The 18537-nt window shown below is 41.5% G+C and overlaps 1 protein-coding gene and 1 long non-coding RNA gene across 2 annotated transcripts; one reads left to right on the top strand and one right to left on the bottom strand.

Moving 5' to 3' along the window:
- Positions 1 to 376: 376 nt before the first annotated feature.
- Positions 377 to 10994, bottom strand: LOC144708961 (putative LRR receptor-like serine/threonine-protein kinase At1g56130). Its single transcript, XM_078582424.1, has 24 exons — positions 10817 to 10994; positions 9798 to 9972; positions 9640 to 9711; positions 9483 to 9554; positions 9320 to 9391; positions 9128 to 9199; positions 8985 to 9056; positions 8829 to 8900; positions 8676 to 8747; positions 8472 to 8543; positions 8313 to 8384; positions 8159 to 8230; positions 7993 to 8058; positions 7496 to 7561; positions 7262 to 7306; positions 7021 to 7085; positions 6564 to 6943; positions 5769 to 5964; positions 5326 to 5487; positions 4449 to 4567; positions 4162 to 4372; positions 1768 to 2005; positions 1323 to 1473; positions 377 to 871 (listed from the first exon to the last, which is right to left on the bottom strand). The coding sequence occupies exons 1-24, from the start codon at positions 10938 to 10940 to the stop codon at positions 506 to 508; spliced, it is 3084 nt and encodes a 1027-aa protein (XP_078438550.1). The 5' UTR covers positions 10941 to 10994; the 3' UTR covers positions 377 to 505.
- A 4337-nt stretch (positions 10995 to 15331) lies between these two features.
- Positions 15332 to 16688, top strand: LOC144708962 (uncharacterized). Its single transcript, XR_013582921.1, has 2 exons — positions 15332 to 15369; positions 16222 to 16688. It is a non-coding gene; the product is annotated as an uncharacterized LOC144708962 (long non-coding RNA).
- Positions 16689 to 18537: the final 1849 nt, after the last annotated feature.

Raw genomic sequence — 18537 nt, forward strand, 5'->3', positions numbered from 1 at the left:
AGCTGTTGTGTCGGTCTCATCGGCCCGAAGAACCGATTGATACGAACCTGCTGGTTCGTAATGGGGAGAAGACGGGAAGGGAGGGAGAAGACGCCGGTATGGTTGTCGGCATAGGGTCAGGGCGTGCCAGGATAGACTAAGGCAGGATGAGGGGCAGGCGGAATGGACGTCGCCGAAGGGAGCCAGACACATTTTGTGATACTTCTTGGCTACCCTCCTCAAGGGAGGGCTGCTCTATGGCAGGTTCGGCTAAATGACGAAAGAGACCTAGATACGTCGGGGTCATATCACCGATGAGTCGACTATCGCAACATGTTCATGAGGACAGGTCAGAGGACGGATAGACATCGAGACCAGCAGACCCCACACCCAAACATGCTAAATTTGGAGTTCTAATACTTTCCTCGCTTACAAAAAAATAATGCAGTACTTAGATAAATAATGACCGATGGCATCATCGGTCTACAATTTCAAAGAATAACAAGAATAAATAGGCAGATATTACTTACCGCAACATACCATCGGTGGACTTGGGGGAGTGTACCATGCTGGTAGAACGGGACGGGTAGTTCACCTGGGAGGTGTCGCCGGCGGAGGTGGAGGTGTTGGGGACCTCGGAGCTGCCATAAGTGGTGCTAACTTCGCTGAATTGCCACTCGTTGATGTAACCCGGCTTGGAGACCACCTTCCCCACTGCGACGTCGCCTGTGAGCATGGCCACCACCCGCGACATGGACGGTCGCTGCGTCAGCGCCGACTGCGTGCAAAGTAATGCCACTCCGATCATGGCCTTTGCCTCCTCCTCATCGTAGTCGGTCAGTGCCGGATCCATCAGCTCCAGGTCCTGACCGCTGTCGTGGAGCCGCCATGCCTGGATTCAATGCAATGGGATCGTTGGCAAGAGAGAGATGGGATGAAATGAGGAGAGAGGAAGAGGTGTGTGGTAGATAGACATGGTTGTTCTGTTCTGTTTGTTCGTTTGTTTTAAACGAACAAAAAATTCGCACAAAAGAACCGCACAGGGCCTTGTTCTTTGTTCTGTTCTTTTTTTTTCAAAAATGAACAAAATTCGCACAATTTAGCGCATTCGCACAAAACTAGATCAAAATTCGCACAAAGCAAACAAAAGAACCGCACACGGGTCTGTGTGATGTTCTGTTTGGAAAACCGAACAGAACGAACAATTCTCACAAATTCGCACAAAAAGAACAGAACGGCCACGTCTAATGGTATGGGATATGCGGAAAAAAATGTAGAGAGAGAAAGGTATTGAAAGAGAAAAAAGGGTTGTCAGTGTATATTAAAATATTATTTCTACATACCAGATCGAGGAGGAAAATTTTGTCTGGCGCGAAGGAAGTGTCAGCGTTCAACCTCCCAGAGATGATCTCTAGGGCAAGCACACCGAAGCTGTACACATCCACCTTCTCTGTCAGGTGCCCCCTCAATGCATACTCTGGAGCCATATATCCACTGCCCATGAGAGAGAGAGAGAATCAGAAACAAGATCAAAGATATTGAGACGGCTAAAGAGAGATAGTCACAACGAGACGATTTCAGACAACAAGAATCAGAAACAGGATCAAATAGATAGAAAGAGAGCACAGAGAGAGACGACGACAGAGATAAGAAAGAGAGACGATAAAAAACAAAGAGAGAGGGAGAATCAAAGAGAGAATGAATGAGAAAGGATCAGAAATAGAGAGAGAGAAAGAGATAGAGGATATGGTTGACGAGAGGTATGAGAGAGAGTAAGGGGTGGCTGACCGGGTGCCCGCAATACGAGTACTGATGTGGGTCATCTTGTCATCATAGAGCTTGGCGAGGCCAAAATCAGAGATTTTGGGGTTGAGATCAGCATCGAGGAGTATGTTGGCGGCCTTGATATCTCGGTGCACAATCCTTGCCCTGGATTCCTCGTGGAGGTAGGCCAGCCCTCGTGCCGTCCCAACGCAGAACTTCATCTGGGCTGGCCAATCAAGGAAGTGCTTTTTCTTTCCTTCACCTAATCCACAGAGATATCAGAAACAGGCAGAAAGTCAGAGAGAGAGAGAGACAGAGAGAGAGAGGAATGAGGATAATCCAGGAAAAAAAGGGAGAGGGAAATAAATGAAGCATAATGAGGAAGTGTGTGAGCATGGTACAGAAAAAAGGATGTGTGAGAATAAGAATTAGATTATGGGGATTTTCGGAATGTGCAAGAAATAGAGATTAATAATTCGGTAGAAAAGAGAGCGCATGTCTGTGTGTGTGTGCGAGAGAGAGAGAGAGAGAGAGAGAGAGAGAAAAAGAAAGAAAACGTGAGAGAGAGACAGAAAAGGAGAGGAAAAAATAAGAAAAAGTGTGAGAGAGACAGAAAAGGAGAGGAAAAAATAAGAAAAAGTGTGAGAGAGACAGAAAAGGAGAGGAAAAAATAAGAAAAAGTGTGAGAGAGAAATAAAGAAAAAGTGAGAGAGAGACAGAGAAATAGACTGGGGGAAAGAAATAGTGTAAGAGAGAGAGAAAGAAAAAGTGAGAGAGACAGAGAAAGAGAGAGAGAGAGAGAAAGAAAGAGGGAGAGAAAGAAAGAGGGAGAGAAAGAAAGAGGGAGAGAAAGAAAGACAGAGAGAGAAAAAGAAAGAAAGAAAGAGGGAGAGAAAGAAAGACAGAGAGAGAAAAAGAAAGAAAGAAAGAGGGAGAGAGAGAGAGAGGGAGTGAGGGAGGGAGAGAGAAATAAAGTTGGGAAAGAAAATGTGAGAGGACATAGTGAGCAAAGGAGAGATTGACATAAGGAGGGAAATAGTGTTGCAAACGCGTGAGTGCCGGGGAAAAAGGTCGACTGTGTTGGAGAGAGAGTGAGATTGAAGGTAATGGAGTAATCCATCGCATAAGAGGGATAAAAGGAGAGAAGAGACTAGTGAAGGAAAAGTAGGAGGTATGAACAAAGAAGCAGAGTTTTGACTCTGCCAAGCCGAGTTGCAACCAAACAACGGCCCTTGCCCTCAGAAAACCAATCAGACACAACAGAATCAATGACCAACTAAAACACGACACATCATGCATCTTTTGCTAGGAAGTTCAGTCCAACAGCTATGACAGACTCAAAAGAACAAGTTTTTTTTCTGAAAAAAACTTATAATGGTCTATGCGACACAACACCAGAAATATCTGGAAAAAATCTTAAAAAGTGACCAACAAAAGTGTAAACTGTGGGATTAATCTCAAACAAATATTAAGTTCTTGGCGTCTCTCTAGTTTCTTTGCAGGAGATAGTGAGAGAATGTTGCACACATTTGCATGCATGGTAGAAAGTACATTTGACCGTGTATGAGAGAGAGTGAGAGTGGCAGCAGTAGAGCGACAGAGAAAAGAGTGGGAAAATTCGTTAAAAAAAAGAGTGGGAAAAAACGTGGGAGGAGACAATGAGCGAAGGAGAAATAGAGATAGAGATTGACAGTGAGACAGAGAGAGGTAGAGATAGAGATAGAGATTGATATAGCAATAAACATAGACAGATCAAAATAAAGAGAGAGAATGGAAATCTGATCACTGATCAACATGAACAGTGGTGACTGACTGTGATTGGGTAATAAAATCTGATTTGGAAAAATGCGATCATGCCACTGTCAGATCATTGATCATCAAAGACTGACCTATTGCTATGTGTGGTCTGTCTCTAGATCTGATTGCAGAGGGAGTGGGGAAGTGATCATGACTGATTGGTCGGTGATTGGATTTGGTGTCTGATCTATGATCGCATTACCCATCAGCCATCAGACCCCAAATTGAGTCTCATCCTCTTGATCACTCAGACGATCTGATCATTGAGGCCATCAATTGGGCCATGATCAGAACATGATCAGTACCATCCAATCAATTGATCATGACTGATTGGTCGGTTATTGGATTTGGTGTCTGATCCACGATCGCATTACCCATCAGCCGTCTGACCCCAAACTGAATCTTGTCCTCTTGATCATTCAGACGATCTGATCATTTAGGTGATCAATTGGGCCATGATCAGTACCATCCAATCAATTGAATTTCATGATTTGATCAATCAGATCGAATCTCCAAAACCCTAGTGGTAGTTGTTGAAAGATATGTAAATATATATATATATATATATATATATATATATATATATATATATAAATATCTAGAGAGAGAGAGAGAGATAACCAAAGAGGATGTGGTCGAGGCTGCCATTTGGGAGGTACTCGTAGACTAGGAGTCGATGCTCGCCCTCAACGCAGCAGCCAAAGAGCTTCACCAGACTCCTGTGCTGTACAGCGGAGATGGTGGCAATTTCTGCGACAAACTCTTGCTTCCCCTGTCTAGAACGCACCGACAGCTGCTTCACTGCCACCTCTTTCCCATCCGCCAGCGTCCCCTACAACCCCCAAAACTTTTAGTCCCTTGGAATAGAATACATCTGTAAAAGATGTGTGGACATCTCTAGAAAGTACCTTAAAGACGGGACCAAATCCGCCTTCTCCCAGCTTGTTCTCGGCGCTGAAGTCGTGTGTTGCAGCTTTAAGTTCAGAATAGCTGAATATATCCGCTGTGGCACTGATCGCCTTGAGATCTGAAGCCAATGACCGACAAAGAAACTCTTTCAGAACCTCAGTACATTTCTGTCATGGTTTCATGAAAAAGGAGCAACTTTGGTGTAGTTTGTGATTTGAAGCAACTATTTATATTTTCTCTCCGAAAGATATAGCGTGATGTATAAATCTTTTGAGAATGAGGCGTTCACAATCTTCTGAGCCGAACAGAGAACTCTTTTCAGCTCAGTTAATCTATAAATGTCTAAGAAATCATCTTATAAATAAAGAGAGGTGATGCTAACCACTAAGGTTATCAAGAAGCGAATAAACGAAGGTGATGCTAATCACTGGCTTCTCAGAAAACAGAATGTCCTTAATTTTAGTTAGAATCAAATATTCAGGGCGTGGGGTTTAGGGCTGATATACTAAGCCAACGACCCAAACTAGGAACTCTGTAAGCAGGAGTGAGTATTTAGGTTTCCAGGTCAAGGGAGAATCGATTTTCGATCTGAGACCAAAGATTCAAATTAAGGGACTCCGACAATGGACCAGAGTATGTAGAGTTTAGGACTAATCTCCTTCCGGTTTAAGGTATTAAACGAGGACTCTATTACTATAACTGATAGCTAAGGGTTTATGTTTTAGAGATGAAACTAAGTATCAAAAAATAAACTTTATCTGTAAAATTGACGATTTAGGAATCGGTCATGATCACGTTTCGATCTTAATCCAATGACCAAAATGAAGAAATATGAGACTAGAATTGAGTATTTAGGGTGTGGGGGGATCTTATCACCTTCATCGTCGGGCTCTGATAAACGCCGCCTCCTGGCTCTGATAAAGCAAACGACAACGCCAGCCACAAGGAACAGCGCCGATATGCCGACCACGATACCCACAATCAGACCCGTCTTACTCTTGGACGGAGGAGACGGCGCCCGAACCGTAGGCGTGAAATCTGTGACAGGAACAAGAAAAAACGTCAAAATTCCTTCTTTTGCCTTACGACAACGTGCTCAAATAATGCTTGCGGACAGATGACAAACGGAACGGAACCCGTTCCATTCTCTCACTAGATCCCGGTCAAGTATTGTAATTTTTAATCGTCACCCGTTACTTCCAACGAAACAATCCGTCCGTCTCAAACCGTTATCCGTTATCCATTCGCGAGCCTCGTGTTCAACGAGAAGTAAAAAGAAGAAGCATAAAAAAGAATACTATTGAGATCAGTGAACTTACTCGGAGTGGCGCTAATGGCGGATACTGCGGGCCCGTAGAATCCCTGAGTGGGTATACAGCAAGTACCCTTCCCAGCCCAGAAGAAATGAACTTCCAGAAAGTTATTCGTCACCTGAGCCCGGTAAGTTTTATCCACGGCAAGAAAACTACCCCCCGCTTCCCTCCTGATGTTGAAATCCTTCTCTCGGAGAACCCCCTGAAAAGAATCAAACCCAGTTCGTCAAAAAACGTTGACTAGTGATTGTCCAACAGATACTGAATATCCGTCCTTTGGGTCCAGAAGGATATCAGATACTGGATATCGGATCCGGTATCCGGATATCGAAATCCAGTAAATAGAGCTGAAAATTTCTATTTTCTTTCATTTGGGATAAAAGAGTTCAGAGTTTGATGTTAAACTCCTAATCCTGTTATTCCATGTGGAAGAAATCAAAAAGATTCAGCTGTATATATTAAACGAGCCACTTAATCAACCAAAAAGCTCTCCAATTACTCTCTTGCCCAGGCTGATCCATTCTAAATATCCATTATAATTAACAATTATGGGGTAATTATATTTTTAAATATCCTCTCTAACTTGGATATCAAAATCCGATATCCACGCCCGATATTTGATATCGTCATCCTCCCTGAGAGACGGAGGCGGATGACGACATTGAGACGGACACCGATATCGGATATTGGTACTATAGCAACCGATATAAGATATCCAGATATCGGAAAAAACGGATACCGAAAATTTGATTTTTGGTATCTAGTACAGCATTCATCCCGCAGAGGCGTTGGCTCGTCTACCTGGATGTACACGTCGAAGAACCGACGGCCGAAAGTCTGCCATTCTCTGGTCTCGGGGAACGCCGTCTCGGCGTAGCGTAGCGTGACGGTGTAGTTTCCATTCTCCAAGCCGAGGCCGTAGTAACGTAGTGAGGAGGGAGAGAGACGGGCCGTCTGGTAAAGCTCGGTGTCCAGAGTGTTGGTGAACTGGTTGAGGAGACTCCACGTGTAGTTTGGGCTTGTCGCGTCCGCGAACCTTCCTACAGTTGAGATCGCCCAGTTTCTACTGGGGTTGACGTAGTATGATGCCGTGGAGACATCCTCGCTGTCGGATTCGTAGACGACGTCATTGGACGCCGTGATGCTTCTCCGGCCGCCGCAGTTGACCCCGAATGATGAATCTGATGAGAAGTCAACGTGTGAGAGGTTTTTAAGCAACGGAAAAGAAGAGAAAAAAAAGAATAAAATGAATTTATACAGATAGGAGAGCCACGGTTGCAGGGTATGTTCTGTTGCAGGCACTCAAACCCTGGCCTGAGAAAACTGCATTTATATTACATGGAATAATATGAGCATAAAAGAAATTGAGATTTTTGTGAATAAGAGTTAAATAGTAATTTCTCACTATTTCCATTGTAATGATAGTAATTTATTTACGCTTTCTACCCGTTATATTATCAGGGAGGAGAGAGAAACAGAAAACAGGGTCAAGCGCTTACCTGTTGGATGAAGCATTCAGCGAGAAATTATTGGCCACCAAGTTCCTGGAACAGAGTCGGGAACAGATTTATTCTGTTTTCGAACAGGAAAAGAAGCTTGACGGGAAAAACGAAGAAAGCTGTTTGAAAAACCAAGGAATTTTCTTCAAGAGTAATAAATTTTAGAAGTATAGAGAAGATGAGTGAATATATGGAAAAAAGCAGAGACGACGATCTACAGCAGAAGCCGCTTACAGTCGCAAGTTATTATCTGAAACCCAGGACGGAAGGCCCCCAGAGAGTTGGTTGTAGGATAAATCTCTGCAAGAACAGTCGTTTCAAGTCAGATGATGTGAGCATTTAGTAATTCATAGAAAATTTTAATCGCCTAAAATAACTTATTAGCAATAAGCCCATACCATCTGGGCAGCTCTTGCCTCATTGGGCAACTTGTTTAAAAGAATTGTACACTTATGGACAACTTTCTGAACAGAACGGTGACTTGAGAAAGATTTACAATCCATAGTGGAAGTGGAAATACTGATGAGAGTCTGATAGAAACTTTGATGCAAACCTCAATTGACAGAGGGCTTTTGGGGGCAGAGCGAGAATGATGAAATAAAATGTAGAAACATAGATATGGCTGTTTGTGAGGATCTCTATTGGCAAATTCAAGTTCATGGCTGCCCTCCTTAGGGAACTACTATATGGAAAATGACTGAAATACCCCTGACAGGAGGTGAGGAACTTACATCGTTTGAAGCGTACTGCGTTTCTGAGCCGGCAGGGCACCTGACAAACTATTGTTACCGAGAAACCTGGCCACCAGAAATATTTCAGGAGACATGATGCAATATAAGAGAACGTGTCCAAAGAGAGAAGCCAATGAAATGCGGATGAGATTTATAGTTTTCTTACAAGAACTGAAGGGAATTCAAGTTTAGAAGGGACTGAGGAATTTCTCCAGTTATATTGTTGAAGCTTAAATCCCTAAAAGTCAGTCAACCGAGCAAACCAAACATTAGAAATCCTGACGCATAGATTGAAGGAAAAATACTTGAAATCCACTCACAGATGCAGTAAACTCGAATATTGGCTGAAGTTTGATGGGAGAGAATCTGATATCTTTGCATTTCTGATTACCCTGAGATTGAAAGATGGCATCACCACAAACTCATCCAACTGAAATCTGTGAAAAACTAAGCTGGTGGGCCATGAGAAGTGATATTACAGGGTAGTCAAGGACGTAAAGTTCTGCAGGAAGTCCAGAGTTGAGCTCCCCTCCACTATATCTCCGATACGCCTGATCAAACATGAAACCAGAGAAATAATTTCTAGTTTTTTCTATAGAATGACTTCCACAAATGAAACAGTCGATGCATTTCAGGACAAGAAACACAAATTAAGTAAAACAACAGAGCAGTAAGAGACTAACAAACTCCGCAGTCTGTTAAGCTGTGAGAAGGTTGATGGTATAGGTCCTTGAAACGAGTTTCCTTGGAATCTCCTGTAATAAAAGGAGTGCAAAAAAATTAAGAGTTAACTCAGCACGACAAAGAAATTCAAACGTTCTCTCGAGAATGCTTACAAGTCTTGAAGATTAATAAAACTTCCAAAAAAGTCTGGAATTTTTCCTGTGAAGTTATTATCTGAAGCCCAACTGCAGCAAAATAGTACAGTCCGTGTCAGGACAGGCGTTGATACTGCGTTATAATCACACTTTAATCGTCAGGGGCTTGCGTACACTGTTCTCAACTTCGTAAGGTTAGAGAATGATGCCGGAATCTCTCCGCTGAGCCCCGAACTATCCATGTATCTGTAATTCAAAAATTGTTATGAAGTTATCCTATTTGGACGAAAAATCCTATGGTCAGTGGTAGTCCTTACATTTCCTCTAGATTTATCAAGTTTCCGAATTCTGTGGGGATCGGGCCGGTGAAGTTGTTTGAGCCCATTCCTCTGTAAATGTAGCATTCGACAACGCATCAGGTTTAAACAGCAAACAATAGCCTGACCGGGCATTAAATCGCTGGCAAGAAAAAATTAAAAGAAAATACGTATCGCTGATAAGAATTTTACATCAAGACGAGATTGGTAAGTAGTCCCATTTCACGAGGAAGAGGCCCGGACAATCCATTTATACCGAAGCTCCTGAAAGGAAGAAATAAAATTTACCCGACAAATTTCTAAAAAAAAATCTACCCTCCAAAATGCGGTGATTCAACAATATTTCGCGACTTACAGGCGCTGCAAGGCCGTGAGTCTTCCCAAGAATGTAGGGACAGGACCTGTTAAATAGTTTTGATCGAAATTTCTGATAGAAAAATCACAAAATTAAGATTATAGTCACAAAATCTAGGGTTCTTAATCGAAGAATCAAATGATGTTGGGACGCTTACATTTCCGTAAGATAAGTAAGATTCTGCAGCTCTTCAGGTATGGGTCCGGCGACATTGATCGCATATACTTTTCTGCCATGAAAATAAGGGCATATGAATTATCATCTTGGAGCTGGCCGTAGAAGAGAGGAATCAAAGGGTGTAAAGCTAAAACGAACAATTTGGTAATGTGGCAGACGGTGCTGCTGTTGAATCTGCAGTTGCATATGATGATCGGATTGTAATTCACGTAGTTCCTATCGTCTAGCGCGAGCCCGCTGCACAGCTCCCCGCTGATGTTCCAGCCATCTGCCCTCAAGGACCAACGCCGGAAAATGGCGTTTAAAGCCTCCGCTGTTACAGAATCCAGAACAAATCAGATTTGAAATGATCGATTGAGTCTTTTAGTTCTAGATTTGCAACAAGCGGTGGCTCTGTTGACGAAAATGATTCCAAGCTTCGATTTAAACAAATAAATTAAAGTCATCTCGGAGCAGAACAAGATTTCAACTGCAAAGACGGAATTCCAGAGATTCGGTACATAGTTCAACGGAAACATGGAGTTCTCTGAGCGGAGCACGTCAATTAGTATGAATCACGGCGACAGATTGATATCATCAAATATGATCGAACTCTAGAGCGAAATTTCAACTCTAAAGGCCGAATTCCAGAGACTCCGTAATTTGCGCAACGGAAACCTGGAGTTCTCTTGGCGGAGCAAGTCAATTAGTATGAATCGTGGCGAGAGATTGATATCGTCTGATTTGATCCAAATCTAGAGCGAAATTTCAACTCCAAAGGCCGAATTCCTGAGATTCCGTCATTTGCGCAACGGAAGCATGGAGTTCTCTTGGCGGAGCAAGTCAATTATTATGAATCACGGTGAGAGATTGATGTCGTGAAGTCTGATAGAAATCTAGAGCAAAATTTCAACTGCAAATGCCGAATTCCAGAGATTCGGTACTCTTGCGCGATGGAAACATGGAGTTCTCTCAGCGGAGCATGTCAATTGGTATAAAATCACAACAAGACATAAAAATCGTCGACATTTGAAGTATCTGTCGCAAGATTTCTGCTCAAAATCTTTTACAAAAAAGATCAATAAAGAGTTAACATGAGAATTATCCGATCTACAGAATTTAACGAGATGTGACCAAATCAAACTTTTATTAAACAGAAAGAAACCTCAGAATCTCACCTTCGACAGGATATGTCGTCGCCGTAACAGTAGTTTGACCAGAGCATCCCTCAAAAAGGACAAAAACAAGGAAAAACCACATAAACAGGAGCTGAACAGCGCGGGATCGCGGTTTTCCTGCCATAGTCTTCTCCTCGATCTCTGCAAATCACTTCTCCGTCCTGAAGAAGAATTTTAGAAAGAGATATATATATATATAGAGAGAGAGCCGTACGTTGACTGAGTCAGTTGTGAGGAACGACGACGGCCTTAACAAACAGACTACTTTCAAACGTATTGTTACAAAAACCCCCAAAAGAAAAAACTTTTACATCATGTGCCGCATTTCTCGGGAATTCGCATGTCTTTATACATAGTTTTTAATTCTTGTGGTCAGTGAGAAAAGTAGTCTATTAGACAAATCGGCCCCGCGCGGGTCAACGGTTAGTCGTGGTCTTCAAAAGAAGGTCTCGGGTCAAAATTAGTCTTTAATTCTTTGTAGCCCTGGGCATAAATGAGATGAGTATTTTGGACTTTTCCGTAAAACGCTGGCAATTATTAATAAGAGTACGATTATTTACCAAAAAGGACCGCGTGATGGAGCCGCCGCCAGCTGGGGCCCACTTATGTCTGTCACCTTATTTTGAATGGTTTAGTAATATGGAGAAAAACTTTCCTCATGCAACTATAAAAATAATTTGATTTGAGCTATTAATTAGGAGTTTACTTATATTTAACTCATGTTAATGTCTTAAATTTAAGATGCTTTCAGTCATTATTCATTTCAATATGTAATAAAAAGTCTACTCTCCCCCCTTGAGAGATATTAGAAATCATGTAAGCTTAAACAAATCTTCAGCTTAAGATAAAACTCTTGCATGCATGTGAATATGTCATTTTCAAGATGCGGCACATTGTATCAAGCACCACAATGACACAATGGAAGAAAGGTTAGGCAATCTCTTTTATGCAACCTTGTCATGTGCTCAAAACCCAAACTCAAATGGAGTCATACATTAGTGCAAGTCAACATAACATACAGAGGGTTAAAGAATATCACTACCCATTATATCATTTCATTATTTTATTATAATGCAATGCATCTGTATTTTAATTAAAATATTTATAAGTATTATGATATTAGATCATGTAGAAATCGAGATCCTAATCTATAATTCAAGAGCCATTTGTGCAAACTCATTCTAATTATTAACCTATAAACAAAAATATTTCCTCATCACAAGTTTATGAAAATAGATATGATTCTCATTTTTATTATTTTTTGGTAGATTCATCACATCAATATTTAATTTAATGGGAAAATTATCATCTTGATGATTCTTTAAAGAGTGATAAATATTTGAAATGATATTTTCAGGAGCATGAGGATAATGTCAACTATAAATGTCTTCACTACATGCAGTCAATGCAATGCATAATGATAAATTTATTCTGAGAGTAATGATCTTTACCCTAGAAAGTTTTAGACTTCCAAAATCAATGAAATTATGGATAAATTTAATTACTGCGATTGCTTGCTAAATGTTTTCATCCTGAGAAATAAAATTTTCAAATGATTGATTATTATGAATTAAATACATTATTGTTAATCTTATAATTATTTTTCTTTTTTGCACTCATAATCATGGAGATGGAGAATGCCAGGCAGCTGAAGAAGTGAACACCATGAATTTTGACCAAGGTCAAAGCCGATGGAAGGGAGGAGAGAATCACACGAATAATTACTTTAACCATGAACCTCAACCTCCATTTCACCATAAATCACAATGGTCAAATTGAATTTAAATCTAAGTATCAATGTCAATTTCAATCTACAGATGTGATTTGCCAAATCATTAACGAATCAATGGTACATATGACGAGGGAAATGATCGTGCACAGATTAAAGATGATGGTGGAGCAGAATGAGAAAACATTTAAGATGATAGAATATAAAGATAAGATAAAAGGGAATCAGAACCATCCTGACAATGATCAACCAAGAGGTAAGGGAGTCAAGAAAAACTTCCAAAAAGGAAGATTTCCACCACAGCCTTTAGTTAATCATAAAAAAAAATTCATGTTGAATAATTTACCATGGCTTCAAATGAGACTAAAAATGAGGAATTCATTTGTGTGATTTGTAGACTTGAGCTTTCAAAAGAATTATCTGCGTTTAAGAAAAATCATGACGATGAGGTTTAATGACATGAAAATGAGCATGATGAAGTTCTAGTTGAAGAGCCGAGTAAAGAATCCCATGACCAGAACATCTTCAAATTCATTCTGAATTTATTATAGTTGTTAATTTTTTAAGAAAAAACTGTTAGATATACATCCTTTTTTTATTGAAGAACTTGGAGACAGTCTTTTGGGCATTCATATGTTATTTATTTATAAAGAAAATAATGGATGGAAAGAAGTAGATGAATATTTAGTTAATTCTTATGAAATTAATCATCAGTTCACTATCATAATATCTATTTGCATGAAAAAATTGTGGTGTGAGCTAATTTGATAGAATCCAAAGCCTTTGAATGAAGAGGAAATGATTTTTTATGGAGAAAATTTTTACTGACATATGGGTTGAATCGATAAAAATTTGAATAAAATTAAATAAAATTATTTTTACTGATTGGAATGATCATATATGTGATTCCATTATTCACGCACCATGTTTAATCAGACTATACAAAATTTTTCTGTTCACTCTTTTACCCAATCATTTTATGAAAACACATGTATTGTTAGGGATAAATATATGTAACATGCTTGTAATATATATAAGAAAACCAAAATAGATATGGCATATCAGTGCATTTCTTCTATAATTAAGTGTAATCTTCAAAGTTCATTTTGTGCCTTAAAGTAGAAACCTTTTATCAGAAAATGTTTCTTGCTTCAAGTATAATTTTATGCATTTTAAAATCTTGGGGCAGGATAGTCTTGAAAAAAAATTTTAAATATAAAATTATTCATGTCACCACAGATTAGGGTGTTACTAATGATATCTGTTTCCGATATCAGTTATCGGATATCGCAATATCCGTTATCTGGAAAAGTCCGAAATGTGTCCGATAATGATAACGGATAATGGTTCATGGTAGAAAACGGATCACGATGACGGATATCGTTAAGCAGATAACGATATTGGATACCGATATTGTTAAGTTAGATAAAGCTATCGATTACGGAATGATAAAATTTCAACAACCCGATAACGTTAAGACCCTATCTCTCTCTCCCTCTCTCTCTCCCCCCCTCGGTATCTCTCCCTCTCTGTCTGTCTCTCGCTCTCCTTCCAGCTCTCTCGCTCACCTCCTTCTCTCCCTCTCTTCCACTCTCTCTCTCTTTCTCTCGCATTCTCTCTCCCGCTATCGATCTCTTTCCCTCTCTCACTATCGCTCTCTCTCCATCGATCTCTCTCTCGTTCTCCCGGTCCCGCTCTCAATCTCCCTCCCTCTCTCTCGTTCGCCCCACTCACCCTCTCTCTCTCTCTCTCATTCTCCCCGTCTCTCCCTTCCTCTCGCTCATTCTGAAGCACCCTCTCTCTCGATCGCTATCTATTCCTCTCTCTCCGACTCTCTCCTTCTGGCTCTCCCTCCCTCTCTCTGCTGCTCTCCCGCTCTCTCTCTTTCTCTCCCTCCAGCTCTCTCTCTCTGCCCCTCCCGCTCTCTTTGCCTCTCTCCGGCTCTACTCCCCCAGTCTCTCTCTCTCTCCCGTTCTCTTTATCTCTTTCTGGCTCTACTCCCCCAATCTCTCTATCTCCCGCTCTCTTTGCCTCTCTCTGGCTCTACTCCCCCAGTCTCTCTCTCTCTCCCGCTCTCTTTCTCTTTCTGGCTCTACTCCCCCAATCTCTCTCTCTCTCTCCCATTCTCTTCGCCTCTCTCTGGCGCTCCTCCCCCAATTTCTCTCTCCCGCTCTCTTTGCCTCACTCTGGCTCTACTTCCCCAGTTTATCTCTCTCTCCCTCTCTCTGCTTTCCTAATCTCTCTCTTTCTCTCTCGCTATACTCCCCCAATCTCTCTCTTTCTCTCTCGCTATACTCCCCCAATCTCTCTCTTTCTCTCTCTCTCTACTCCCAATTCTCTCTCTATCTTGCTCTCTCTCTCTCTCTCTCTCTCTCTCTCTGTCTCTAACTGTCGCTCGTTCTCCCGATTTCTTTCTCTGTCGCGATAGAGAGACATACTTATTGGATATGGGAATAATATTAGTATTCTATAAAAGTAATATTTGATATCCAATATCCGTTCACGATATCGGATATCGGAACAGATGAATCTCCTAAATCGAGAAACGCTCCCGGATAACGGATACGATATCGAGTTGTTAAAGCAGATAATGATGACAACACCAAAACCCGCCAACAAGTCAAGATACGAACTGATACAGATCAGCATCGAGAAGCCAACCCTTGCACGTTTCCAAAGCTCAGTTAACTAAACCAGTGTTAGCTAACCCTGGTTAAGTTATGGACCGTTGTCTCTTTAGGTCTATAAATAAGACCCTTGTGTATCATTCAAACACACACTCGACAACACTCAGTTCCTCAGTTCTTTGTCTACACTCTTCGTGGTACTTCTATCATCTCATCTTCTTGTCTTCTCCTTCTGTCTTTCATCATTAGTGACATACGAAACAATTCCGTTATCCGTTATCGTTATCCGATAGCAGATAACGGATGTCGAACACGAAATTTTGGATAATGAACGAATGCGAAACGAAACAACTTCCAATGTTGTTTCCGATGTCCAGTTTCGTATGCCTGAACGGTAGCACCCTACCACAGATTATTTCTTTGATATATTTCTAAAGCTGTGTTATCTTTTTTACGATTTCTTTTCAGCCTTTATTTAATTTGTTCTAAATTTGCCTTCTTTTTGTTTTGAAATTTTGTTTTAATTTCTTGCTCACTTAGACATTATGAATATATTTCTTCTCTTTCTTACCATCCTGATATGACTGTACCAAGAACTATAAATTTTAAATCTTCAGCTTTGCGTTTTTCATTACTTAAAAAAAAAAACGAGAGAAAAAGGATAAAAATAGAAAAAAGACAAAAAACAAAACAAATCAAGACAAATAAAAAAAACATGAAAAATATGGTTAATGGGGTTTGCAGCGGAGAAATTTGAGATATTATCTAATAATTATCACTATTTTTTATCATCCCTTTTAGGTGGGCTCAAGCCAATAGTGCCCACCATCTTTTCTTTCTTTACAATATTTTTGGTGTATTCTACTCATTTATCTATTCTTGAGAGTAATCTATATAAGTATTATTCATATATATGTCTATTACCCAAGTACTATTTGTCTGGCTTTCTTTTGAGCCATCAATCATTCTGTTGTTTCTTCATTTTTATAAATAGTCGCCTCTTCACGCCGATTTTGTTGATATATATTTTAAATTTTGTGCTTATATAGGGAGAGAAGAATGTGTGTTTCCTTTTTTATGGTACAAAGAAAGTTTGTGGGGATCCCAAAAACAATGTAGCCTCCACTGGTAAAGTGAGTTATCTTTCTTGTGAGAGGTATGAGGCCCACCACTTCAATGAATGAAGTGAGAAATTTCTAGGGCTCTAGTTGATGGTTATTATGTGGCCGTCAAGCCAATCACACTACCATGTTTGATGGAGGACCATCCAGCTTTGAAGACCCCATCGAACCAATTCGTCGAGCGACGGCTCATGTGCGAGACCCAACCTTCGGAGTACCCAGCCTCGTCAACGGGCCACAAGGTTTGAAGTTATCTTTCCGTATATTTTCTTTGTTTAGTAGGCCTTGTATGTCAGCCGCGTATGTGTTTATTTTTATTTATTTGCACGTATTTGGACCGCTGTACGGACCTTCACATTTGTGCGTGTGTTAGCGCATGTGTGGGCATGTTAGTATGTCTCTCTCTCCTATTAGGGGGCCCTAATTACTTTTAATTGGGTCTTCTCCCGCTTATTTCTAATGGGGAAGGCCCATATTTGCCCTTATAAAAGGTGGGGCCCGCACATAGGAAGAGAAGGAAGCATAAAGATTAAAAAATATGATTTTTAACGCTTTTTACGGATTTTTTTAGTGTTTTTTGAGTTTTCATCATATCTATGAAAATGCCATTGTGAAAGTAAGAGAGGGAAAAAATACTAGAGTTTGCTGGAAATCTTTGCCGGAAACCATCGCTGCCTTCACCAGAGATCTGGCCGTCGCTCTTGAGGCTGCCGAGCGCCACCTAGAGCTGCTCGCGGCCACCTAGCGTGGCCAGCGGCCGCCCAAGATCGCAAGCGGATGCCAACGGCCGCCCAGGGTCACCCGCGGCCGCCCAGGGCTGCCTAGGGTCATCCTGGTCGCCCGCAGCCTCTAGGGCCGCTCGCGGCCCCTAGGGCTGCCTGCGGCCGCCCTAGTCACCCTCGGCCGCCTAGGCCACCCGAGGGCATCACAGGCCCCCACGACTACCAACGATCTCCTTTGGACGCCCCCCGCGGCCGTCCCCGAGGCCGCGCATAGATCGCCCACATGACCGCCCCTTCAGAGGCTTCTCTCGACCGCCTCGCGGCCGCCCTTGCGATCGCCTCATCGGCAGCCCCTCAGCTGCCCCACGGTCGCCCCTCGCCCGCCTCTAGGCCGCTCCTCGATTGCCTCTGGCATCCAACCTCGGCGGACTGTGGTGCCAGTTGCACCTCTATTCCTTAACGCCGTTGCGCCCTATTGCTCACCTTCCACTACTGCCAAATCTGTCAACGCTCGTGCCTAACGCTACTGGTACAGTCATCAATACTCCTCTCGGTGTTATCTTATTTCCTTCAATGCCTCCGAACATTTTCACCACCACCAAGGATAGATAAGTGATAGATAGGATTCACGTTCTGGGGATTAGGATTTCATTCGGTACATCCTTGGTTGAGACCATTAAAGGCATGCGCAAAAGTGGCAGTAGCCGAGCTTGCAGCGTCGGCCTTCAACCCAACGCCCGAATCATCGAGAGCCTAGTGGTATTTTTCGATTGCATTACCATAGCCTAATGGTCGTTGGTGTCCGTCAATGCCAAATTTGTACTTCTCACTAATTTCATTGTTGCATCATCATCACTCGCAATACATCTACATTAGTCATCTCCACTACATGACCTGACTGTCATCGTTCCCCCTGTGGTGTAACACGAGCCATTTTATCTTGGTGTTCGTCGTGTTACATCAATGTTTACTGTAGTTCATTATTATTTCATGTGATGTTTATAATGAAGTCCATGAATACATGCAATGACTTAGTGAATTATGATGAGATCATAATACAATGATCACTAGTCTTTAAACATGTATTCCGAATATTCCTATTCGATGGATAGTCGAGACGGACATTGGTCATACGGATAGAATAGCACTAGTTGATCCTACTAATATGATAAGTATAGCTGATCCTTTGGCTATTAGTGTGGCAACACTAAGGTCAAATAGTGGGTGCTCTCTGGAGAAAGAGTTCACTGAATTGATCCGCACGAATCCTTGAATGGTATTATACCTAAATGTCAATCAGATTGAGTCAAGACACGGTTGTATAAGTGATACTTTGACTTGAGACACCAAGGACATCGCGTGAGTGGACTACTTTTTGACTATGACTTACAAGCCTCTAATCATGGGATTCAAATAAGTTATAGATTGAATGTAGTAAGAAACTTATGGATACGATTGAGTGATCAAGATGGGATCATCCGCCCTCGGTATAAGAGGAGATTGACTCGAGGAAGACGATGCA

Source organism: Wolffia australiana, chromosome 10 (genome assembly GCF_029677425.1).
Source record: "Wolffia australiana isolate 7733 chromosome 10, ASM2967742v1".
NCBI classification, from domain to species: domain Eukaryota; kingdom Viridiplantae; phylum Streptophyta; class Magnoliopsida; order Alismatales; family Araceae; genus Wolffia; species Wolffia australiana.

Excerpts from the sequence above, each read along its gene's own strand:
- LOC144708961 (XM_078582424.1), bottom strand. The coding sequence starts at position 10,940 with ATGGCAGGAAAACCGCGATCCCGCGCTGTTCAGCTCCTGTTTATGTGG. Across the intron at positions 7,307-7,495 it reads TCAGATAATAACTTGCGACT|GAACTTGGTGGCCAATAATT; the intron begins GTAAGCGGCTTC and ends ACTCTGTTCCAG. Across the intron at positions 5,965-6,563 it reads TCTTCGACGTGTACATCCAG|GGGGTTCTCCGAGAGAAGGA; the intron begins GTAGACGAGCCA and ends GATTCTTTTCAG.